At 37.2% G+C, this 26,507-nt stretch overlaps 2 protein-coding genes across 3 annotated transcripts in view; one reads left to right on the top strand and one right to left on the bottom strand.

Moving 5' to 3' along the window:
* LOC124633206 overlaps nucleotides 1-14,796 on the bottom strand; it is a 34,568-nt gene extending 19,772 nt beyond the window's left edge. The window contains exon 1 of the mRNA XM_047168361.1: nucleotides 14,431-14,796. Within this exon, the coding sequence (XP_047024317.1) occupies nucleotides 14,431-14,676 (246 nt within the window). The 5' untranslated portion in view covers nucleotides 14,677-14,796. The remainder of the gene's footprint in view (nucleotides 1-14,430) is intronic.
* Nucleotides 14,797-21,847: 7,051 nt separating this feature from the next.
* LOC124633534 (fatty acid-binding protein, liver-like) lies at nucleotides 21,848-24,881 on the top strand. 2 transcript variants are annotated; one of them, XM_047168792.1, is made up of 4 exons: nucleotides 21,848-22,005; nucleotides 22,892-23,061; nucleotides 23,663-23,776; nucleotides 24,746-24,881. In XM_047168792.1, exons 1-4 carry the CDS (start codon nucleotides 21,936-21,938, stop codon nucleotides 24,803-24,805), a joined length of 414 nt encoding a protein of 137 aa, XP_047024748.1. In that variant the 5' UTR covers nucleotides 21,848-21,935; the 3' UTR covers nucleotides 24,806-24,881. The 2 variants fall into 2 exon arrangements, with proteins under 2 accessions (XP_047024748.1, XP_047024749.1); XM_047168793.1 differs by lacking the exon at nucleotides 21,848-22,005 and adding an exon at nucleotides 22,180-22,306.
* Nucleotides 24,882-26,507: the final 1,626 nt, after the last annotated feature.

The raw sequence follows: 26,507 nt of genomic DNA, 5'->3' as shown, positions 1-26,507 counted from the left end.
TTGTAAGAACGACTTTTGTACCAAAATGCCATTGATCGATGGTAAGCGGAAAATGTGCACACGGTGTCTCGTTAATCTCCAAAAACCATGTTCTTAACTAATTACCGTGTACCAAACGTATGACGTCACAGTTCAATAGTATAGTTTACGTCATTAACTTTACAATAGTGGTCAAACATTGTCCTTTAATAATGTCTGTCAGTCATTTGTTTCATGAATCATTCTGTGAATTTGGAATAAGTAATATTGCTCTTCATTTGTCTTCTAGATTACCTCGACAGTTTTTATAGAACATTAAGTTATTGCTTATTTTACCTTATTAGCGGTTTTCTATAGTTGTATATCTTACTTCTTTCCGTACCGACCCAGATAAAATACAACCGGTGTAGTTTTCCAATAGTGAAAGAATTTTTCAGATCGTACAAACAAACAACAATATGTATCCTCTTTTGTATCCAAGTAATTAATAATAGAAAGAAAAGAATTAATAATAAAATATTTCCATTTCTTTATTTACATGACACACTGTCTACATCAATTTATTTTTATTTTCCTTTCGCAGGTATGCTGAAAGATATTTCTTTAGAAATAAAAACTGCCTTTGTAAATTCACAATTCTTTCTGTAATTTATTTTTATTGTGTGTGTACAAAATTGGGTAAATAAATAGAAGCATAGATTTATATGCTAATGCATGAAATTATTACCATCTAGAAATATTACTTTATCACCAAGAGCTGTGAAATAAATCGATAATTCTAAACCGCGTGTATCGAACAAAACTATTACACAAGGCACGTATTAAGGTGTGAAACTAAACTAATAATTTTAGTCTTACATTATAGGATGCATGTTCAAAAGCCCTACAACGATGGTTTTATTGATAACCTAGTTTAACTCAAACTTATTACCGAACGTTTTCTAACTCGATTAGTTCGCCGAACCACCTGCGAACGCATAAAATATTACCTAAGCCTAATACTTAAAATGAAATTAAACGATTAAACCAATTTAAATATAGATAACTTTAAAACAAAATGTCAACTGGTTTGGACTGATTGATCAATCCGTTTCGAGTTTTAGGCCTCACTGATCAATCTTAAGCCATACTCGATAATTTCGCATATGACTTACGAAACTGCATATCCATAAGAGTACTCGCACACTGAAAACTTTTAGTCGGCCGATATTTTTGATCGGGTGCTTGATAATTATGAAAATGAATGGTAGTATGCACATAACAGCGATCCGGTATTTGACCAGTATCAGATCGACTAAAACTTTGATTGAATTATAGAGTTTCTTAAAAATATATTTTACCAACCGTCGGCCGACTATTTTGTCTGCAGTATGCAGGGTGTCATGAATGTATCTAATATTTCATTTTAGTCAATCTAATATCTATGACTGGTTTCTCCTTAAAAAAAATATTCGATTAGTTACATAATGATTGAAAGCTCACCAATATAGATACATAAGTCGTGATCGATGGATATCGATCTAACTTAATTTAAACGTCTTCAAAATTGTTAAATTAATCTATTCACCTTTGCACTAAGTAATTTAAAACAACCAGTTTTTGGATTAGTTTTTTTAGTAACCCAGACTACACGCAAGATGTGTAACACCTTAAAATACACATTAATAACACTAAGGATACACTTAGGTAGTTCCCCATGCCCATTAATTATTTATTTATTATTAAAACGGTACTAAACTTGCATCTATTTGCCACAAAACCATCTACACTACTATTAGCTACAAATCTACAATGCTGAGAGTTTGTTTAAACGCGCTAATCTCCGATTTGAAAAAAATATCATTGTTGGATAGCCCATTTATCGAGGACAGCTACTTAACCTCCATCGGAAGCAAGTAACTCTGTATAGATAAATGTTCCTAAAGTTTCATAAGGATTTTTTGAAAGTAAGTACCATGCACTAACATTTGTCATCGCATACCACCTTCACAACATCTAACCGACTTACCGAAGCATAAACAACGCCAATGACATTGCGACTAATTGCAGCTTAATCAGTGTGAAAGGGTAATATGGACCCCCTTGATACACAAAACCAACCTTATACCTTTGGAAATAAGGTTCATTATAGTTATAATTTATGCGCATATTGACATTAGGTGTGAATTGAGCTCGTTCTGTCATTATCATACACGCTTAAGTGTTTATGAGATTTAAGGCATAAGTGTTACATATAGTTTATTGGTGTTTAGAACTGAATTTATGAGGGTCGAAATGGCTTGTATTAAATTCTAAGGCTTTTTAGTTATGATCGTTTTGGTACAGGTTATGAACACACGATTTGGAATAACTTATCAAATAGGTAAAAGGTTGTAAGCACTATTTAATCAAGTTTTCAACGCTTTTAAAATTTTGAACTTAAAGTATAGATTATGCTTACAATGCAATCTTGCATTTACCTAAGTTTGAAGCATTGCAATTTTACAAGTTAACGACTAGGATCCTTAATTATTTCTATTACTATTTGTGCCAGGGGTTTACCAACTTCGGGTGACATCTACATCACGCACTTGGATCGAAGGCTTCCTCGTTAAATGGGGTATTTAATTTTACAATAAACAAAAAATCAAATAAGACCAATAGTTTCTAAGATTAGCTCGTTCATGCAATCAAACTCTTCAGCTTTATAATATTAGTCAGTATAGTTGGATGTAAAAACCTCACTACATCTCTAAATGGTTTTATGTAATTTAGAAATAGGCTTTGTAGCAAGTCGAGACCTTTTATTAAGTCACCACAGAGCTTAGAATACTAGGCCAGTTTCATGACTATTATTAAAACGAATGTAGGTAAACTATTAGCTCTGATATGTGGAGTACATTAGACCAGTCCAATTATTATTAATAACGTAACACTATGCTTGTCAACGGATGCAATAAAAGAATATGTAAATGAGATTACTTTAGATACAATTTATATTTAACGTATAATTGAATGTTAGGTGTACGTAGGGTCTGTACCTACCTGTTTAGAATCGTATGTGAACTATACAATAATAATTGCGTACGTATTAGATTTCCAGACCGAAATGAGATGACGGTAGATAGAAGAGTAAGGAAGGAGAAAACATGCTGCGCGATAATTGAAATAACGCAGGAGGATGAAATTTTAACATTTACTATAGATCCTGAAGATTTCATTATATTAGGCATGTTACCATAGACATCTATGGCCTTACTACAAAAACTTTAACCACTGTTTTACACTTGTCTAATAAAATTTTGGCTACAAAATGAACCGTATGTCAACGTCATAATTTGACATTTTTTTAGACAAGTCTTAAACTGACGTTAAAAAGTTTTTGTGGTAAGACGGCTAAAGTCTATGTATCCACGGTTACTTTTTCAGTTTGCCACGGTATTAGAATATAACAGAAGATTCCACAGAAGCTTAACCTGAGATTTATGCTTTATTTTATATCTTGTTCTTATGTTAGAAATCCGACCATTATTTCCGCAAATTATAAAACAAAAGAAAACTTTAGGTTACAGTTTTCCGATATTGGAGAACCAAACCTTTCAATTAGACACCTACATAACCAACAGAACTCTATAACATAACATAATATTACCAATATTACGTATTACAGTTATTCCACAACAGCTCTACATATCGAAAGGGCAGTTGCTCAGGGCGCGGTCATTATTGTGCTCTTGCGCATAAAGCCTTTGATTTATGTTCGTATGAATATGCATTGTTGTAATGCACGGACCCTTTTGTCACGCAATCTTGCACTACATATGAGATACAATGTGTTTAGGTTCTGATAGAATCGGTTATTAATAGAAATAATGACTGGCATATGAATTAGCAAAACATATTAAATTACGCTATTATTTCTGGAATGTTTATAATGTAGGTAATTCAATGTTTTTTTTTAAGTATGTGGGAAGTAATCAGAAAAAAGTACGTAAAAAATTAATGGTAGCAGTTACGAAAAACCAATTAAATATTTATAGATGAGACCAAAAATGGCAGCCTAGTCATTAAAAATATTAAAAAAACAACTTGTCTTTAAATTATCGATGTCAAATACGCAATGTCAAAAAAACTCACGTGTGGGTATGTCGGCCATAATTGCGTAACAACCCATAAAACGAAATAAAACAACACTTGCCTCCTATAGCGACTCTTGCGCAGATAACTTGCACAACTGTAAGGACCGTAAATTGTACGATTTATTGACGTTTATTTACCCTATATCTGTCAGGCTATTGACACAATTTTATCGTAATAAGGCTGTCAAATAAATTGTAACTCAAAACCTGTCTACTTGACATGACTTTGATATGTTAAGTGGATGAAACTTAAAAGCTTTGAGGATTTCACCCACATGTATGTTGGCGAACTTATTTCTACGGCCTACATCGAATCATATTATTTTGACCATAAACATTACACAAGCTTTTCATATTTAGATCAAACCTCCTTTGCGAACAACCAAAGACAAAACCTTGCCATGCAAAGGCAACAACCCATTATGCCAACATCGAACCTTGATTTACCACACCTTAAGTTAAAGTTAAAATTATAAAATCTAAATATTCTGACAGGTCCACTTGCCCGGATAATAAAGGCCGTTCAGTAAATAAAAACAGCCCACAAATGAACTAGATAAGTTCAGAATTCAATGTCGGCGATACTAATGGAGGTAGTTGTTCGTGACTGGTTTAATCAACCTTTCACTGATCCTTGCGTTAAATTTAAGTTTATCTGCACATGATTTGCATACACCGTGAGTATGTGGGGTGCAATTAATCTTAGCGAACTTATTGAAAATTTTAATTGAGGTATCAGTTCGTAGTGATTTGTGGCAGACATATTCTTGAGTCTTTAAATTGATTGGCGCCACAAGGATTTCCAAGGCGGATATTATTGTGCATCGTAATTTAACGTGATAGTTTATTATTTATTTTAACATATTAATGTATGGTTTTGTAACAGTAACGTGACTGACTGATTGACAGGACTCCGGTGCACTGGGTTACAGCACGTGTTTAATTAATGATCCTTCTTCTGAATTGTTAATATATAAATTAATTAATCGTTTAAGTATTCAACAAAGTTAAAATATCTATTTTAAGCACAACTTCATGAGTGCGCTTTTCTAATGAACGGTTAGATAAAAAAATTCAAAACAGTCTTTTGTGGCCGTCTCTTTTTTCAACGGCTCTCCCACCGCTCTTTCACGGGTTAATAACTTTTATGAAAAACCCTTTACCTACCCCTCTCAGGATATAATATCGCTATGCCAGGTAGCGTTCAGCTACAATTAGTATCGTCACATGTTTGTAACAGTATCTGCGTCTGCGCACGCTACCCGTGTCGAATTACTCTTACACCTCACTTCACTGAATATTTCCACTTCCAATAGTAAAAATCTTAAAATAATAATACAAGCTGGTGTCCCTTTTTATAGGACTCGAGATATGAAAAAGAAATAAAACCGAGGCGCTGATTTGCTAAATGCATTCAATGCCTATTCATGCATTCAATAACACCCAAATCTGTCACCCAAAAACACATATTGACGAGTTAACACAAACACAAATTATTATGTTAAATGCGTGTTAATGATCCTCTTTCCTATATTTTCTCTCACTACCCCATGTGTTTTAAATTCTACTGCAACCGATTTACGAAATACCAATAATTTGAAAAGTAAAAATAAATGCTTTTCTTACACACTAGAGTTGCTCATTGACGACCAAGCTACGTTTCGCAAACGTTCATTTCTCATGTAAAACTTTTCTAATAACTACAGTTAAGAACCCTATTAGGCCCTTAGTTGACATATGTTGTCATTAAAGGAAGCACTTACTACACTCGTCCAGTTTTCTTTTTAAAACAAAAGACGTGTTCGCCATTTTGTTTGCAGTTACGATTGACAAGAGTTGAGGTCAAAACTTAAAAGTATTGCAACATGGCAGTATTAAAAAAATACATTTTCATGTAAAATATGCCATAAACACGGCCATAAAACTAAAAATATGCCTGGGGTTTTAGCAAAGCTTCATGAAATTAGTTGAACTTAAAAAAATATTAAAACCGAACCTTCCTTTGGAGACAACTTTTTATTAAAATTACTTCATGATGTCTGCAGTAGATGTAAGCAGTAGTAAGAATTTGGTATCTTCCGTATCATAGAATGCGGAAAGCATTTTCGATCTCCTAAAACCGGCCAATAAGAGCGAAAGGATGGTTGTAAACCCATTTATCTTCTAGTATCGATCTTAGATACCTATTCGCACCATTTTATACGAAACTTAGACAAGTTAATCTACTTTATCTATAGGAGTTATCTCTTTAAACACATTGAAACCATAAACTAAACTAGGTACAGCTTGGCAAAAAAGAGTCTGACGCGGTGACAGTTGGAACTAAAAATCAAAATCAAATAAAAATTGTTAACATCGTTAATACTGGACATTGAAGTGTCCCATTGACATCGCCTACTTAGGATTGAATATCTCCAAAAATAACAAATATCAAAATCTGTGAGTCGTAGTATTCCGGGTTGCCACAGGTGCGATAGTGCTGACCTCATTTATTCCACACTCTTTTTTGCCAAGCTGTACTTGTTCCTGATATCGTTTACGTGTTTCAAGTCCGTAACGTCTTCATCATCTATTTGTCGTTTTTTCTCTAAGATAACAAATACTTACCGTACTTCAGGTAACTGATCAACCATATTGACTCTAGATAGTTTCTTAGAATTAATAGAACTTTTAGAAATCCTGCACAAGTTCTACGGGTACCTACTAAAGGAACGTTTATCATATCCTTTCTAAAGGCTTGACATATGACGTTACCACTCGTCGTCATGATGTCATAGGTACAATTATTTACGGTAAATGCGACACATAAATATTTGAGGAATCTGCGTGAAACCATGTAAGGTCTGAGAGGAAAATATCGTGAGAAAAGCCTTGCCTTCCTTAGTGGCAAAGAGTAAAGCAAAGTGTTTACAGACTCTAGGGGAAAAAACTACAAAATATACTATAACTACAAAATATGTCGTAAGACATTGAATTGATATCACACCTGTATACAGGTAAACCTACTAAAACATTCCCATAAAAATAGGGAACATGGGACTTAGCGGAATTTCTTGAACTATTATTTTAAGGAAAATGTCTTTGCTCTAGCAAGAGCAAGACTTTCAGTTTGGTAACGGAATATCCATTCTCACAAAGTTCTGGTAAATAATATGATTATGCACCTACAACGACAAGCTTAACCCAGAATTGGACACAATAGAGCCAACCTTAAGCGATAGAGAGATTATGTAAGAAAGTTGATTGCGAATTATATGCAAATATAAATCTGCACATCACGCAAAGAATGAGACTATACCGGTTGTCACCGCGCGCTTTCTGCATTCCAAACTCAAAAGTTGACATACCTGTCAAAATTGACAATGGCCAATACATATCGGGCGCCCTTGACCCAATCTGTCACGCCAAGGTCAATAGTCTATGAATCATTTTGACATTCACGAACGAATGAGATTGCAAACTCGCTCACATGATAAACGTATGTAATGTCTTAACAATGCGATATTTAATCATGATAACTTTTACAAATAAGGGTCTGGCTTGATATTTTTGCAACGGGATTATTGGTTGTACCATAGACATAACTTGCAGAAAAAATCTCATACATAAAAAACCCTGGATTTCTTCAGTTAGGAGCTAATACTTAATTAGTGCTATCATGCTGTGCCCTATAACTACATTGACGATTATTTAGCCATTTTAGACTCTGTGAATATATTCACACTACGCAACGCTGCAATCATTAATCAATCCTTAACCAAAGCGTAAGCATTACTAAACTATCTCCAAATTGATTAACATGAGAAATAAATGAGGCCCAAACTGGCCCAGTCAGTAACTAGCGCAAGTATGCAAGACAGAAGCAAGTTGGTGGCGCCTTGTGACATTGACAAGTCAACTAGAACGCCCACTGGACATCTACGCGTGGTTACTGTAATCACTCCATACGTTATGCTTACACAGTACGGCGAAAAATAATTGGCAGTAGTAAAGCTTCTGCTTTCCAAAGCTCCGACTGGAGCGAGACATTAAAATGAAAATGCTTTTCCGATATTTGATTTAAGGCGTGAATTTTTCATTTACGCTAATAATATACCTCTAAGTAATTTTTGATGACTTTGTTTAACTGCGAAAGTGCTCAAAATGCAGTTTTTATAAATGCCAATAAACTGTATTTTTTTAGAAAACCCCAACTTCGTATATAAATTATTTAAATAAGTATATCAATTATTTGGGTGTATATTTTAATATTTACACTGTGGGAATTTCGATACCGGTGTGGGAACAAAACTACAAGTAAAACAAGTAAAACCCTCTATTATAATAAGAGGGGTACGAGTGCAGGGCACGCCACCATCGTGGCGGTAAGTCCCCTCTTTGAGGAGTGGCTCGGGAGGAGTCACGGCGCCCTCACGTACCGCATGACGCAGGTCCTCACCGGACACGGTTGTTTCGGGAGGTACCTGCACCGCATCGGTCGTGAGGAGGCGCCCGGGTGTCACCATTGTGCGGACAGCCCCGAGGACACGGTGGACCACACAGTCCAGGTGTGCCCCGCATGGGAAGGGCACCGCCGGGTCCTCGTCGAGGCTTTGGGCGGCGGCGACCTCTCGCGTCCGGCCCTGGTTCAGGCCATGGTCCGGGGCGAGAGGGAATGGGATGCCGTCGCCTCCTTCTGCGAAGCGGTCATGCTCGAGAAGGAGGAGGCGGAACGCCAGAGAGTTCGCACCTCTCATCCCGGCCGCCGCGCTGGACCAGGTAGACACCATGGGCGCCGGGTGTCGCGAGATGACTCCCGGCCACCGTAGGCGTGGGTCTGTGGGCGGTGAGTTCGGGTGGCTCATCGTCCCTCTGTCTTCCTAGACGACAGACCCGTGTCGATGGCGCGCGTTGTTCCACGCGCTCCTCAAAGAGACGTCAGCAACCCCAGCGGGGCCCAGCAGGGCCAAGGCCTGCCGGGGCTGCGGGTTGTTCGAAAGAGATACCGCGGCCCTGGTACATAAAAGGCCTATGACGGAACACGACGATTTTAGTCAGTAAAAGTCTGACACTCCCTCACCGCTGCTAACCCACAGCGGGAGGGGTCATTTGATGATTTTACGTCGATAAAAAAAAAAAAAAAAAGGGGTACGAGTGCAAGAGTTTTGAAGGATATTGTTATCAATATTGGTTGTTTTAAGAAGTCTACAGGTCCAGTGGCAGGCCAATTAAGTTTTATAGCAGTGTTTTACATTTAATGCACAATTTATAGATAACTAGCTTCCGCCCGCGGCATCGCCCGCGTAGAGTTCGGTTATATCACGTTTCCAAGAAAATTCTTCAAGAGTCCGGGATAAAAACTATCCTATGGTCTTTGCTCAACATCAATTCTATCTCTGTACCAAATTTAATTAAAACTGGTTCAGTGGTTTAGACGTGTAACAGACAGACACAGACAGAGTTACTTTCGCATTTATAATATTAGTAGGGATGATAATTTAGGACACAGGGTACAAAAGATATAATAATTATAAGAAAATAAAGAAAAGAAATAAAAAATCTATTCTATTCTATAAGAAGGTCAAAAAAACTCTAAATCCTATCACACTTGACTTCCTACATTCTACTAACAAAACTTATCACTTTAACTTCCTATAACGTTACTTAACACAAAACTATGTATATATTTAACTCCTTAGATAACTAAGAAAGCGAAACTAGATCGTAATCAACCGGCGAAAGGTAACTGCCAATGAAAGGAACACCATGATTATATCTTATGTACTATTGTTATTGAACTGTGATAGGTAAAAAGGCGAAAAAACTTTATCTAGGAAATCGCAATTATTGTCGCTTAAACCAAATAGTGTGAGAAAAAATGAATTAATAGATCTTCATCTTCGGTCCGAAGTTGCGTGTGAGTTAAGAGACAAAATGGGTCGTCTAGAATTTTTGTTCATAGATATAAGTTTGGATAGTTGTCAAAATAATGATTTTATACAATGTCGATAAAAATTAAAAATAGATGTAAATATTGGTATAAAATTAAATAAAAAATAGTTTTTAAAAATAATGTAAAAATTGAATAATATGTATTTTTAAAAAGTAAAGACGAACCGTTAAAATTTCACCCAAGACAACTAAAAATAAACGAAATAATCCAACTAAAAAATGAAGGTCTGCTTTTCATTTTGTAGTCTGTTAAAAATAACCAGACATAATTATGTCATATTTCATGTATGATCTCATCGAAATAAATACCCTTACATTAACCGTGGCCTTTTTAAATAATATTTCCGACGTATCGACTTTTACGTAATAAGTAATTAGCTTCAATTATTGGAACAGAATTTAATTATTAACTTATCGATTCGTACCTACGTGCCTGACGATTCAGAATATAAAATTAGGAAGCTTTTAGAATAATCGTGCATTTTATAGTTCAATCGTGCATTCGATTCGTGTTCAAGCTGATTCTTTATTTCCTAAGTAATTATCAATAGTCATTAAATGCATTTAGTGTTTACGATTTTAAATTATCGAAATGTTTGATCTAAATGTCACATAAATGTAATTCACATTTATGGTCTAAAACCTTCCTGATTTTCTCCTGTCTTTTGTGCGTCAATCACTTGTTCTATTTTTAATTGAAAATGCCAGTGTAACAGACAGTCTGTAGGTAATCATTTTACTTTAATTACGTTACGCTAAAACATTTGTGCACAATAATATTCAGAATTACATTGGTACATGGTTAACATATTTAATTGATAGATAAATTCATTGTAGCTTAAAATGCACGAAGTACAACACTACAGCAGACGGACGGATCAAATAAAGAATTTCAAACTTGGAACTGCTAATTACTTTTAAGAGGAAATACTCATTCATACATAAATGGCCAGTATGCCACCATGAACTTTGCATGTAACTGGCCACATTTAAAGAAAATTATCACACCAAGTTCGGCTCGACCAACCTTTGCGCAGGTGATCCAAAAAGTATGCATGCAATCAGTCAAGTTTTTAAGATAATGTAACACCAATCCGATTATGGTTCACGGTAATTTTTTAAATCTTCCACAAGGAATTATGTTAATGCCTCATCCGTAAATGTACTTCTATATTTTTCCTGGTAATCAGTTTTGCGATCTGAACATCTTATCCGGTAAATCAGTTGTTGTGTGTCGAAAGCATTATTTTACACAAGCTAACTCTAATCTGATAATACTCAAGATTAATGCAGCTTTCCGCTTTCCAGATAATTTTGGGGAAAGCCACAAGGGTTCTTCTATTCAAGAAAATCCAAAGTAAAAAGAAAAGATTCATTTTAATAAGAAATTTTTGACCTATGAGGCTTGTGTCAAAAACTACCATCCTTTGGCAAAACGTTTCCTTAACCAGGCTTAAGAGAAGCCCCTTACCCTATTTTGATTTGAAAGCCTTTCCTCCATTTTGAGCCCAATTTGTTTTCTTTATCACACTTGGATATCCCACGGTACCCCAATAAGACCGCATCATTGCAGATGCAGTTTGCAGCCTACAGGCTCGAGGTCACGGACGTGAGAACGCACTCGTTTGCATGACGTCACCCTGCCCGTCAACACCAACAGATTTAAGGTGACGTTTCCATGCAACGACGAGAAAAATGTTACAAGTAAACGGTGACGATGACCTATTGTTTAGAGGTAAGCAACTGTGTTATTATGAAAGGGATTAATAACAGTTACATTTCTAATTGAAAGCTGCACAATCGGTAATAATTACAACGCAAATATGTAACAAATATTACATACGGATACAACCAAAGAGGATTAGATCACATTTGAAATGTAATATCGTTACAAGCGCATGAAGATTATCTGATTCCGTAAAGAGATGCCACCTTAACTTGCTAACCAGTTTCAACGTAATGCTGGTAACACCGTGCTCTAAATACAAGAGTAATTTCACTGAAAACGTGTTGCGTAAGGTCAAGTCGGCCATATCACTTGACAGGTCAATCTGGTTATTTTTGAAACTGTTGTTCGAGAACTTGGGTTACTTTTTCTTATGTCAGATGGTGTAATAAATAAATAAATTGGGGTTTTTGGATTTTTGTTGCTGGTTTTTTCTGTTTGAATATAGGACATAAAGGATATTTAATATGCTTGTTAGAGGGGCTTTTGATATGGGCCAGGTAGGAAAAGTGACATGACAGTTCTGGGGTCCAAAAAAATGGGAGCGTAAAAATCCGGGAGAAATAGAACAAAATATATTCTGTGGCTGAAAAAGTTCAATGAATTGGAGAACATTCTATATGTCACACCTACATTATTTCGTCATTTCGCTAATTTAAGACATTTACAACACCACCACGATTAATAAGCAATGTATGTAACAATTTCGTCTATTCAAAGATGATATAATTGTTATCCGCAACAACGTCAGCCAGCATCATCTACAAACAACAAATGACAGCAGTCCCCATAGATATAATATTACTAAACAAGATTGCGCACGCTCAAAATATATATTTACGAAAATGAACTCTATTCTAACGCAATAAGGTACTAAATTGGTTGCATAATACACAGAGGCAAATCCGAGCCGAGAGGGATAGTTCGAACGGAGGCTGTTTGTCTCTTTCTAACACCTTGCCAGCATAAAAAAATGTTGTGATCAAAAGTTTTGTCTTCCCAAAAACAATTGAATCACTTATATTTTTATGTTATTTTAACAATTGTAAGTCAACAAATTAATAACAATCGCATTAATTTATTCGTATTTATTATTAAAACATAAACAACATAAATTTTTATTTTGCTTTTTTTTATTTTCTAGCGGTAACCCTGAACATTCTTGGCGCGTAATCAGCATTTAAAATTTTGTTTATATTTTTTTGTATTAAATCAATTTAAACTATTAAAATGGTGAAAAAGTGTTGCGTTTCTACTTGCAAAAGTGAATCCTATGGTGGTTGCAATATATCGTTCCACAGGTTAGCTAATAATAACATTTTCGTAAACCAAACAACTAGGGTGCCCATGAATTCTTGTAACGAGTCAAAATATGGGTGATGGATTTTAAAACTGTTGTACTATTGTTATAGCTTCCCAAAAAATGAAGAAAGGCGACATAAATGGCTCAGCAGTCTATATATGAAGTAGAAATACAAAAAAAACAGTCTTCACTTCGAATCTTCCTGCTTTTATACTGCTAATTTCCGCTAATGATTAAAAGCCTTTATTAGTATCTTAAGGTCACAAACTGCGTAAGTTAAAACTTCATATAATCTGTGTTTAATAATCTTAGCAAATTCGGATTTGTCTCACATAGCTTAATCTCATAGTCACCCTATTAGAAAGGGACAGACAGCCTCCGTACTAACTGTTTCACTCGGCTCGTTTTTTGGGTTTATATGCGCAGTCCTGTTTACTAATATTATGTCTATGGCAGTCCCCCGCTTGTCATGTCAGATAATAACAAATATGAGTCAACCATCTCATAATCCTAAACAAATCGTAAACATGAAGTGTCCTACCACAATGATATCATGTCATCTAACCATTAATATTCATTAGTTACACATAACACTAACCGTGGGAATAAATATAATTTAATATTCAGCAAGGGCCACACCTAATCTAGAACGGTGTAAAACCTTTTTGCAAGTTTCCGCTTAAAGTTGTGCTTTATGGTTTTCCTCTATTAAAATTTATAGAACGTGTCATGTTCGCGCCTTTTTGGACGTGCACTTAGTTCAAAATTAGAATGCAGTTTTGTTTTTTTTATGTTGTTTTATAGCATTGATTTATTTTATGTAATGTGTAGTTCTTTTTACTTCGACAAATTATGTCTAGACCGCACTGCTATTAACCACTCATTGAGTTCCTAATAAATATATTTCGTAACATATCGAAGGATGTTATCTTGAAAATAATAATATGTTCTTACAAAACCGTCCAGACATAAACGTTTGAAAAAAGAAAGTAGTGTGTAGGTACGATCTTAAAAATCACGAAGGAAAATCGTGAAGAAGGATATCGGATCTTCACATAAAGCACGCTCCACTTCCCAAACCTTAGTTAACAAGTCCGACAATTAGCGTGTGATTACGAAACAATGAGCTCTCAGTACTCCACACATTTGTACTGCTTGTAGACTTTCTTCACCTCGCGAATACGACTCACTCGTCATTCTAACAAAAGAATACATTTCCACCTCATCAATATGGGCAACAGGACTCGGAAGCGCTACTTAACGAATCGGTAAAAAGTAATTAGCGCTATGTAATACTTTAACGTTTCCGCACGTGTTCAGATTTGTTAATGAAAAGTTTTGTAAGACCTTGTAGATAAGACTCCGTAACTTACCTTATCAACTTCGGACACTCTCAGTATAATTTTCAGTCTAGGATTGGTCTTCTTGTAGTCCTTCAGCAGAGCTTCGAGCTTATCGGCTCTCGCGTCGCCCGCGTAAACGAGATGTGTACACTCGGAAAATCCGTCGATAGCGCGCGCGCTTTCCACGTAGCAGACGAGGCGGGCGGCGCCGGCGCCGGCGCTCTCAACGCCCGACAGCACCGCGGCCGCGGCGACGAGTACTAACCAGAGCCACATGATTTAAAAAATCAAACTGTCATTCCGAACGCGTCGTATTTTGAAAATTCGAATTATGAGTTTGGAAGCGCGTTGGTCGTATCGTTAGCACAGTACGAGTGGCGGAGTGGCGCAGGCCGGCCGCAGTCATAGGCGCCCCCGCCCTGGCGCGCGGTGGCAGCAAGGTCGCGCGCTCACTGCGAGCCCGCGGGACGGCGCGCCGGCTATGCGTTACGTGCCACTCGTCACCGGTATGCCGTCGTGTGTCATATTACAATGACTGATGGAGGCTCAGCTTAACGGCCTGTCAGAACAATGAATAAATCTGCTGGCTGTAAACTGTCCGCTACTATGACATTGCTACTTGTGATAAGAGTTATTTATGGCTTTTGAATGATTTCATTGTTAAAGCGTCAAAATTAACAATTACAGTTAAGGCTCTTATAATATAATTAATTTAAGACTCAACAGTCGTATTTACATCTGAATATGTTTACTAAGTAGTTCCTAATCAAAACTGAAACTGTCTGAAAACTGTTAAAACGTAAAAAGTACGTAGAGCAAGGCATTTGGATAAAGCATTTGTCTTATCAAGTACCAACATTCATTCATAACGACCGCATCACTGACCAAAAACTAATTACACACATTTATTACAATAGATTCCCGGAAAACAAAACTTAAGTTAAGTACACGAAGAACATCTATTGTTTTACTTGTCAATGTTTCCGTATAACTTGAGAATAAGTTACTTTGTATCACGGAGTGAGAAAAAATGAGCGGAGATGCCAAAATACGGGTAGGTCAGGCGCCTTCTTCTAGGTCAAATATTTACGGTGGGCATGAACAAAATGATTAGTTAAGAGTGCACTAACGAGGCGTTTGGGTTCTTTGAGACATCTTTCAACAATTTTTGGTGTTCCAAAAAATGGTCGGGTTCGAAGAAAGCGTGTAAGGGCGAAGACAGTACCTTACGTACCCCGGTCCCCGCATATTGGTGCGCCAGTTTCTTAGATTTTTCGTTATGGCACCTCCGCTAGTCATTTTGTTCTCCATGCTTTTTACCAATGTTCGGCCATTGTTCTAAAGCAGTGGTTCTTAACCATTTTGACATGAGGGACCACTTTAACTAAAGTTTGTCTTGCCGGGGACCACCCCATCGGTTTACCTAAATTGAGAGTTCCTTGATAAAGAATACAAGCATACTTTATAATTAGCACTCATTTCTTTATTATTTAGCAAAAAACTAAAAGTTACAGATTTAAATTTAATGACATTTTTGTGACTGCATTCTCTTTACCAATTTCTGAATTTTTGGTTCAGTACTACTCAAAGTAAAACGCATGTCGGCAGTTGTAGGTAAGCAAATGCAAAGAAAGAAAAACTAAGTAGTTTCCAAAAGCGCGAGCGAAGCGAGCGCGAAATTTTTATCGGACTTAAATCAAATATTACGTTAAATTTAGCCCAAACGTACTTAACTTTTTGATTGTTGTCAAATGCAAAAATAAGGGCACATAATTTCTGAATACGCGAGCGAAGCGAGCGCGAAAATTTAATTATTTTTTAAGACTCAATACCATAATTACGTAAAATGTTGCGAAAACCCGCGCGCGCATAGATAAATCGATAAAAATAAAGTTAGATAACGTATATAGCAACGTCGAGAGGCAAAGCTTCGCGGACCACTTGGAATGCCTCCAGGGACCACCAGTGGTCCGCGGACCACCGGTTAAGAACCACTGTTCTAAAGAAAGGTACGTTTTCCATCTGCGTATTATCTAACTCGAAATCTGATATAACACGATGTATAATAATTAATTGTTTGTATATCATAATTTTTATTACAGTACGTAGTACTACGTATTAATTATAGTTTATGAAATCAGTGAAGTGTGAGCGGAATTCTCATAGGCGGAGTTACACTGACTGAATATTTGACTGAATATACTTTTTGACTCAGTATACTTTTTGACTGACTGAAATATTTTTGTTCACAGCTACTGACAAGATCCTATCAATTTTAAACAGCAATTAACATGATACCAGTTTCCTCAAATATCATCTGTTTCAAGTGATCTATGAATAGACTGTTATAATCAGTTCCAATAATCTAGATAAAATCTGTTCTGATGAATGGATCGGAAATCACTCAGCAAGTTATAAAAAGCTCGTTAAGCTCGAATTTATGTTCCACATGAATGAAATATGTATATATCAAGCACCTATGAGTCAGTTAGACACATACTGGATTTCGTAATTTAGGTAGTTGTTATTTTAATATCAGTAACGTAGGAGAACGTTAAAGCAAAGTAAAGGCCCAGTTTTTATATATTGGTACCTATAATATAATGTCCTGTGCATCTCCTGATTTCCTCATATGAGAACAGCCGCCGTGACCGACGTTGACTAAACTGCAAAATTTGAAGAAGGTAAGTATATCTTTCTACTACACTAGCCGTTTTCCCGCGGTTTCACCCGCGTCGCGTGGTAACTACTGCCCGTACCAGGATAAAATATAGCCTATGTTACTCGTGGATAATATAGCTTTCGAATGGTGAAAGAATTTTTAAAAACTGTCCAGTAGTTTTTGAGCCTATTCATTACAACCAAACAAACAAAGTTTTCCTCTTTATAATATTAGTATAGATTATTCTAGGATCGTTTAGCTTTTTGTGTTGATGCAATAAAAAAAATATGGGCATAGGTACCTACGCGGCAGTAGCAGCCACCATCAAGCCCGCTGTGACGCAAACAAAGCGGGCCAAAGCAGGAGGGCGTAAACACACCCGTGGCACATTACAGCCACAGACTGGTCCTAAGAAGGACACGTGCGACAAGGATGGCTTCATAAAGGTAGAAAGGAGAAAAAAGAGGCCACCTTATGGTACCGCACAAACTGAACCCAACATCCTGCTGCGTCCTACAGTACCTACGACGCAGATGTACGTGTCCCTTCTACATCACACCACGACGGTGGAGCAGATCGTGGAGTATGTCCGATCCAAGACCAACAGAACCTTGAGGGTGGCGAAGTTGGAGTCGCGCCACAATACGAACTTCAATTCGTTCATGGTGCGAGTTCCAATTCATCACATCGAGACCTTCCTCAAGGAAGAGTTTTGGCCGAAGGGTGTCGTATATCGGAGGTTCCGAGGATGGTTACGCGACACTTTGCAGCGTAACACGACGCTGATGCTTCGTGTGCATTAGTTTTAAGTTATTTATATAAAATATGTATTAGTTTATGATTTAATGTTATAATATTTATGTAGTGTATTTTCTATGGGCCTTAGATGCCTCATTTTAATAAATAAATAGGTAGGTGTTATGTGAATAGGCATAACTCCATCTAAGATTTTTTTTCCTTGAAACTATTTCTATAAAGTGGAGTGAATCAACAAAACCTTTTAATTCATTACCAACCAAGAAGTTAATAAAAAGGAACTCCCAGACAATATCAGTTCCGTTCCGCGATCATATCTTTAACCCTGACATTAGTGGTGCGCCTGAGCAATGATACAAAGTCTATGCCTCACCTGCTGCTCAATCGCTGTGTGATCTAAATACTTTGAAAAAATAACAGGATATTCGTTATTAGCGGTATTACCTGTGGTATTACTATGATCTAACCGCTCGCCCTTTTAAATATGTATGTATCGTTGAGTACCATTTAATGGATCCTTTGAAAAAATCTTTTACTTTGGAGAACCATCACTATTCTCACCTATGAATATCCATATCAATTTTATCGCGTGGTCCTTAAACTATTTACGTACTTTATTTTATAAAGCAGAAAATCATAAAATGATCCCCTGTCGCTGTGGGTGTGACGAGAGAGAATGGCAGAATTTTAGTAAAACCCACTTCTTAGGTAACTTCTTCCGGAGCTATCGAAACAATTACCTGGTACAAAAAAAGTTCCAGAAGGAATAAAGGTTGGTTCAGTTAGTAAACGTGATTCGATGATTTCCCACCAAAAAAGGTGCAACACTCTGTCAAAATCAACGGCTATAAACTTGCGCACAGCACTTTAAATTCAACAAAAGTAATCCCTTTTTTATTGCAATGACATTATTACCAATAATAATGCAATAAACTGTCCCTTGGCGCAAGAGTGCAATAAATAAGTAGGTATGTGTTGCGATGTTCGTAGTCTGTAGTTTTGGCAAAATGCCATCACGCTTGCGCTTGAACTGACCATAACAATATTACGCATCCAGGATGTTTGTTAAACCAAAATTATAGTTTTTTTGCAAAATCTAGTAAGTAAGTAAATACTTTTTTGGGAAAATTAGTACACATGTAAGTACCAACATAATTTTATGTTTGCTTTGGGTATCCCGGTCCCCAAAACGGCCAAATCGATTATGTTGAGATATTCATTATAGGAAGACCGATATTTACGATTTGGTTTAGTTTACTTTCTTTGAATAAAATAATAGTTTCGTTCTGAAATGTATACCGTATATGTAACTGACTAAATCATGCAGATACACGTTTGGTAGTAGCTTGGATACCTACGAAGAATTACCTACTTTAAATATATATCCTCAAAGATTGACGTAAAAGTTACAATAACCATGATTCAGCATTTCACCTTGGAAAGTGAAAAATAAAACAAACGCTATCGAGATCTGAAAAAACCTACAATGATATGCAAAAAAATAACTAATTTCCAGAAAAATGCAACAAATAAGTACTTACGTGGGCTTACTCGTATAATGTGTACTTACCTATTTGTTATCAAGTTTCTATGGAATTTTCATTTTATTTATAACTAAACTGCTGACTCGTAATGAGATGGTGTTTCCTACGTGTTGGGACAGTCGCGAGCAAAAATCCGAATACCTACAGTAAGAGTAAAAATCTTTACCTACGCATTAAGTGATATGTACCAGAGGAAAAATATTCGCGCATGTAGCGTTAGTTGTGCTTCTAAATTATTATGAATACCATTCACGTCAAAAAAGTTTATTTCGTTATTTTTTTTAACGAAATAATCTTAAAAATAATACTTTATCATATATACTTTGAAATGAAAATACAACACAAACAACTAGCTAAAACCTAAAGCAATAATAAGTAGGTCAATACTTATGGCATTGCCTGTAATCTAAAATATACTTATCAGTTTTCCTTTGGTAGCATGACGCGGAACTATTTTAACCGCTAAAACACTCCTATATTTGCCATCACGACAAGCCCAAATTATTGGTAATGCACTCAACACGAGGTTTTTATCACAATCAGCGTTGTTATCCTTTTAATTATGCACAAACATCTTATTTGTAATGACTCATCAAATTAACATAATTATTATTTAATCGTCAACGTCGTCTTTTCCTCCCATTATAGGTAAATTTATATCCGTCCCTGATACATACTTTCACCAGGTCCTGATGATTCTAGAAGAATACCAAATTTAAATAGTGCTTGAATAAAAAAAAACATCTACATAGACATCCATTGAAAACCTCCTTCCTTTTGGGAATTCTTTTAAAAGCAGCTGCATCATCATCATCTCCCGGGCCTTTTCCCAACTATATTGGGGTACTTTAAAAAACGGCTGCGATATTTTGAAAACTGTAAAAAATATCTGTCTTCTTTAGATACCAACAGAAATGTACTTATACTAAAATGAGCCACAAACAGCCTGTGGACACAAATACATCCCATTTATGCAATGGATTGCATAAATGGGATGTATTTGTGTAAAATATGGTGGACCATATTTTATGTCGGCTGCGAAGTAAACGAAGCACGTAGCCACCCAGTCTGCTTTGCCACACACTCTGATGGAATGTTGGTCACTCGAATAAACAGATTTGAATATACAAATCTTCAGCTTTCATACTTACCTGTAACTCTCAGGTTTATATTGCTTCTAAAAGCAGTTTCACTACTATAACTACTGCATGCAACAGGATAAAAAGTGGACTTCCTCGATAAATGGGCTATACTTAAATCCTGTTCCCTATTTAGGTACTCTGTGTAGAAGAAAACGAGTCTCAACCCAATGCAGGGCACGCCACCATCGTGGCGGTAAGTCCCCTCTTTGAGGAGTGGCTCGGGAGGAGTCATGGCGCCCTCACGTACCGCATGACGCAGGTCCTCACCGGACACGGTTGTTTCGGGAGGTACCTGCACCGCATCGGTCGTGAGGAGGCGCCCGGGTGTCACCGTTGTGCGGACAGCCCCGAGGACACGGTGGACCACACAGTCCAGGTGTGCCCCGCATGGGAAGGGCACCGCCGGGTCCTCGTCGAGGCTTTGGGCGGCGGCGACCTCTCGCGTCCGGCCCTGGTTCAGGCCATGGTCCGGGGCGAGAGGGAATGGGATGCCGTCGCCTCCTTCTGCGAAGCGGTCATGCTCGAGAAGGAGGAGGCGGAACGCCAGAGAGTACGCACCTCTCATCCCGGCCGCCGCGCTGGACCAGGTAGACATAGGCGCCGAGTGTCGCGAGATGACTCCCGGCCACCGTAGGCGTGGGTCTGTGGGCGGTGAGTTCGGGTGGCTCATCGTCCCTCTGTCTGCTTAGACGACAGACCCGTGTCGACGGCGCGCGTTGTTCCACGCGCTCCTCAAAGAGATGTCAGCAACCCCAGCGGGGCCCAGCAGGGCCAAGGCCTGCCGGGGTTGCGGGTTGTTCGAAAGAGATACCGCGGCCCTGGTACATAAAAGGCCAATGACGGAACACGACGGTTTTTAGTCAGTAAGAGTCTGACACTCCTGATGATTTTTGACGTCGTTAAATAAAAATCCGTTGCTTACAGTATTTATTGGTTAACGTCAATAAGTTGAAAGGACAAACCAATAAAATATTCTTTCATAATTCTGAGTGAAGATAATCCTTTGAATAATGATTTTCTCTTGATGGAGAATGCCTGTAAATCCCTAGAGGTTACATTTTTGTCCCATTTAAAAGAAAGAGAAACGGATTGTAAAAGGTCACAATGGCATAATCTGTCTTATTTTCGAAGAATTAGTACAAAAATTGCCTACCGTTGTACCTATTCTTGTCGAAATTCTATCTGTCTATGTATAGTCTATAGGTAAAGTATAATTAAATATAATTACGTGAATAAGTCCCGACATTCCGAAGACACCATAACATAACCTACCAACTCATTTTTGAAGTAGGCACAACACAGCTGTGTAGATAGGATAATCTCGGTAGAATCTTATCGCAATGACGATGACGCGACAAAACGCGAAACTAGATACGGGATAACGGAAAATAATACAATTTCCATCAGTTCGGTTCACACAAAACTTGCAAAATGTCGTTTTCAGGCAAAAGATACCGAAGAGTCCGTTCCGAAAATATTGAAGAATTAGTTAACGCGAGCGGTGAGTGATATCTTTATATGTGTTAGTTTTTGTAAATGTGTGAGTGTGTATATGCATTTTACGGAAAAATGTTTTTTTTTTTCTTTTTTTTTGCCATGGACTTTGACCTGACAGTTTAGTGTAGTGATTTTAGAAGTGTTGTGACCTTATCAGGCAATTCAATCTCTTGACAGAAAATAGTGTATTACAATAGTTTATTAACACAGTCACGTATCTATGTTTATCTGAAAAATGTCTGTTTATCACAGTAAATCCATGGAGATTGTTGTTTATCAATATGAAGCTGTTTCTATTAGTTATAGTTAGCTATGTTTTTATTTTATAGAATGTCTTTTCATACATATTTAACATTGCTTCTAATTTTCACAAGTATCGCGTAAATAGCGTTCTGTTAGCCTGTTTTGCATGACACCTACTGAAATCAACAGTTCTTGGTATCGAATAAACGTAGTATTTAAGTAAATTACAATGTAGATACTTATTGCTTCATATTATAATTTTGGAGAGCCATGGCTAGACTACTTAATAAGAGATTCGTTAATACTTACCTTTATATTGCTTGAACAATAATAAAATTCCTCGTTGGGCCTAGAACCCTCCCCCTAGAAATCTAGATTATGTGAAATATTTAAAACATGTGGACATAAGCTGGTATTTGTCATCTTTATTATAGACCGTTACTAGTAACTCAAGTTATAACATAAATATCTAAAACCTTGATCTCTTTCCGGTCGTGTCGGATTGCCGTCCCATCGGGTTATAAGAGTGAAGGAATAGGGAGTGCACCTGTATCTGCGCACATGCTCGTGCACTATAATATGTCCTGCGCAGCTGGCTGATCGTCGGCCGTGGACGCCATTATCTAAAACCCATCTCTCATTCCCAGACACAAATGAGAACCTAATACGGATGCTGCAGAGCAACGCTCCAATCTTCTGCTTCACCCGCATAGACGAGAACACGTTCAACTTCACCCTGGAGATGCAGAACAGGACCATGACGCATGACTTCAAGCTGGGAGAGCCACATGAGATGGAGAGGAGAGACGGATCGAAGGTATGTGGAAACTTAAAGTAAAATACTATAGGTATACAAAATACCTATATATAAACATAAAACATATATGAAAGAACATGTGGAACTTAAAGGGCTTTTTCAAATCAAAATCAAAAGTCATTTATTCAAATTAGGCTGCAAAACAGCACTTTTCGAACGTCAGAAATTTACAAAAGACAGCCCTCAAAACGCCCACCCTTCACCACTTCCTATGTGTTTTTGCTGGGAAGAAGTGGCGCAATAATTTCCCCAGCAAAGCGTTTTTGATGTAACTTTTCCTTCACTGGTCGGTAATATTTATGATCGTCGATCGATGCAATGGTGTATTAAAATATTTGAATTCATTAATTTGATCTTCCGATAAATGCATACTTTAACTATATAACGGACAGTTTTTGCAATGATGTTTCACTTATTTTCATAAGCAAACGGTAAAACAAATTATTTACAAGAAAACTGAAGGAAGCGTTTATTAAAACAGTGCATTTGAAAAAAAAACATCTATTTAATCATCTTTCGGAGCTCTTTACCACCATAACCATGTACAACACAATTGTTTTCCAAGTAATTTACCAATATCATGAAATATTTATTTTTCTAGGTTAAAATAACATACACATTGGAAGGCGAGAACGTTTTGAAACAAGTCATCATACCTAAAGACGGCAGAGTTGCGTACTTCAGGCGAGAATTCGGCGAAAACGAAGTTAAAATGGTAAGTCATAAAACTAATCCAAAATATTTTCTTATATTCTCATCACAAAAATAGTGTGTTACAAAAATACCAAATCGCTTTCCATTAACCATAAAACCTCTTTCGTTACAATTCTAACAACTAATTCGTCAACACTGGTCATAAGACGTCAAAAAAATACCAAATGCCATATGCAATTTATTTTTAATTTTTCTTTCTCTTTGAGAAAATGGCTTCACATAATTTTTTTGAGCAAAATCGGCCAATAACTATTTAATTTTAGTAGACAAAATAGAAACTCATTTTTATTTATCATTGTTTTAATATTTTTTAAAAAGGTTTTATTCACATAGTTTACTTTGCTCAATTGCTTATTCTATAAGTTTAGTTAGAACATGTATCTAGGTCTAAAATTACATAAGTAGCCCAGTCATACTAAAGCCTAGCTAACTAGATATAACAGCATTCACAATAACGTAACTACAATCTCTGAACATCGTGTTAGCACCTAAATTCTTAAGGTGTACAAGATTGCGTCTAATCTCATAATAATTAATTGGTCCGGAATCATTCAGGCATTATAATTGGCTAGACCAGACGATACGTAATATGTAATGCTACTAGTTAACTGTAGTCAAATGATTACAGTCTTATTACTAGCTGTAAGAAGATAGATATGTCTTTATTTAAGAAGGCGTAGGTAGATGGAAACGTGACTAACGTGTCTATGGTAATTTTCTGTATTTGAGTGAAGATTGATGTACCTAGTTTGTTTCATGCATTTTGAGTTAACATATAAAAGCATATTCATAATCGTCATACTTATAATTTTATGTAAGTACTTTAATTGTTAAGTTAGTGTATGTTTCTCAATGAATACTTTTTTCTGGGGTTTAGTTCTTCCTCATAGGTATACCTACCTACTTATATAGTCACGCGTTGACAGTGACAAATCTTTCCACAAAATGTAATTTTCTTTTTTCATTACAGATAATCAAAATGGAAGGCACAGACGTTGAAGCTGTAGTTTATTATGAAGAAGTCAAGTGAATGTGTAAATTAAAATATTTCATTCAGAAATGTATTTATTAATGTTAAGTTCAAATAAAATTATTCTTAAGTTAAATTAGTTTTTCAGTTTTACTCTCAGATATTCATATTTTGATTATAATTCTAACATAACATATAATCTTACCAAAAACGAGCTCACATTAGCATAATTACTTCACAGCTGAGTTTGTAAGCCACGCCCACTTCTATTAAATTCTTGACCGTTATTTGAAGCTTACTAGTTTGAGATAGGCACCTACGTGTTTTCCGCTTTTATCTCCGTCCTTTTCTACCCCATATCTTGCATCTCTCTCGCACACCGACCAGTTTCACTCCCCACCAGGCAGGAGGCGACGAGTGTTCTCGGCGGCCACAGTTCGTCATTGGCGTCTTGTTTTCCGCCCGAGAAGGTTGGTCTAACCAACCGCTGTAGTATTTCGTTGAAAAATAAACTCAGTGCTCTCGCAGAACACAGGTGAGTTTATAATATTTTATACAATTTGTTAACGGTTTTACCGTTCGATATTCGATTTTTCGAAATCAAGTGTTAGGTAATATTTTGTACATCTACCCCTTTTTTGTCACGTTTTTTTTTTTTTTTCCGTGTACTTTTTATTTTTCAGTAATTTGTTTTTAGAATGAGCGACTAATAAAGCAAATACAGATGCGGTAAATAATAAAGCTACCACAGCCCGTGCACGTGATTATGGAAAAGAAAGCAAGCCCGAAGTTCCTAAGGCACCTGTGGCCCCAGTTCAATCCTGCAAGGCGTTCAACGTTTTGACAAAAAAGAATGGTGTGAGGTGCGGTCCAACCAGCATCTCCTTAGTTCGGACTGATCACTACCGCACTTGAAGAGGGCTGATGGTGTCAAGAAAGCTTTTCGGCCTTGAAAGACTTGGTACGCTCCCCTCGGACTGCCAGTAAGTCTGTTAGCCACCCCCCATGGGGGTCGGCTCATTATCACGGCGTGTGATGGTTTTCGGCCTTGAAAGACTTGGTACGCTCCCCTCGGACTGCCAGTAAGTCTGTTAGCCACCCCCCATGGGGGTCGGCTCATTATCACGGCGTGTGATGGTTTTCGGCCTTGAAAGACTTGGTACGCTCCGCCTAGGACTGCCAGTAAGTCTGTTAGCCACCCCCCGCAGGGGTCGGCTCATTATCTCGGCGTGTGATGCTTTTCGGCCTTGAAAGACTTGGTACGCTCCGCCTAGGACTGCCAGTAAGTATGTTAGCCACCCCCCGCAGGGGTTGGCTCATTTTCACGGACCCGCGCAGGGTACCAATCTTGCATGTTGCGAGTAGCAGCATCATTACAAAGCAGGGACCAGTGAGTATACTAGCCACCCCCCGCAGGGGTCAGTTCATTATCACGGACCCGCGCAGGGTACCAATCTTGCATGTTGCGAGTAGCAGCATCATTACAAAGCACGGACCAGTAAGTATACTAGCCACCCCCCGCAGGGGTCGGCTCATTATCACGGTAAGTTATGACTTTCCAGGCGGGTTGTCTAACATTATATCAAGACCAATGGAAAGAAATGGGAGCTCCGCCTTTCTTGTCAAAAATAATAACTGGGTATCGCATACCATTGGCCAAAAGCCACCTTTGATAGATAATGCCAGATTTGACCAGAGAGTCCAAAGAGATGGATGTCATCATATCTCAAATGATAAAACAAAAAGTTCTATTGATAGCTGC

Source organism: Helicoverpa zea, chromosome 9, assembly GCF_022581195.2.
Source record: "Helicoverpa zea isolate HzStark_Cry1AcR chromosome 9, ilHelZeax1.1, whole genome shotgun sequence".
Taxonomy (NCBI): domain Eukaryota; kingdom Metazoa; phylum Arthropoda; class Insecta; order Lepidoptera; family Noctuidae; genus Helicoverpa; species Helicoverpa zea.
Note: the sequence above shows the minus strand (reverse complement) of the source record. Positions and strands in the feature narration are given on the sequence as shown.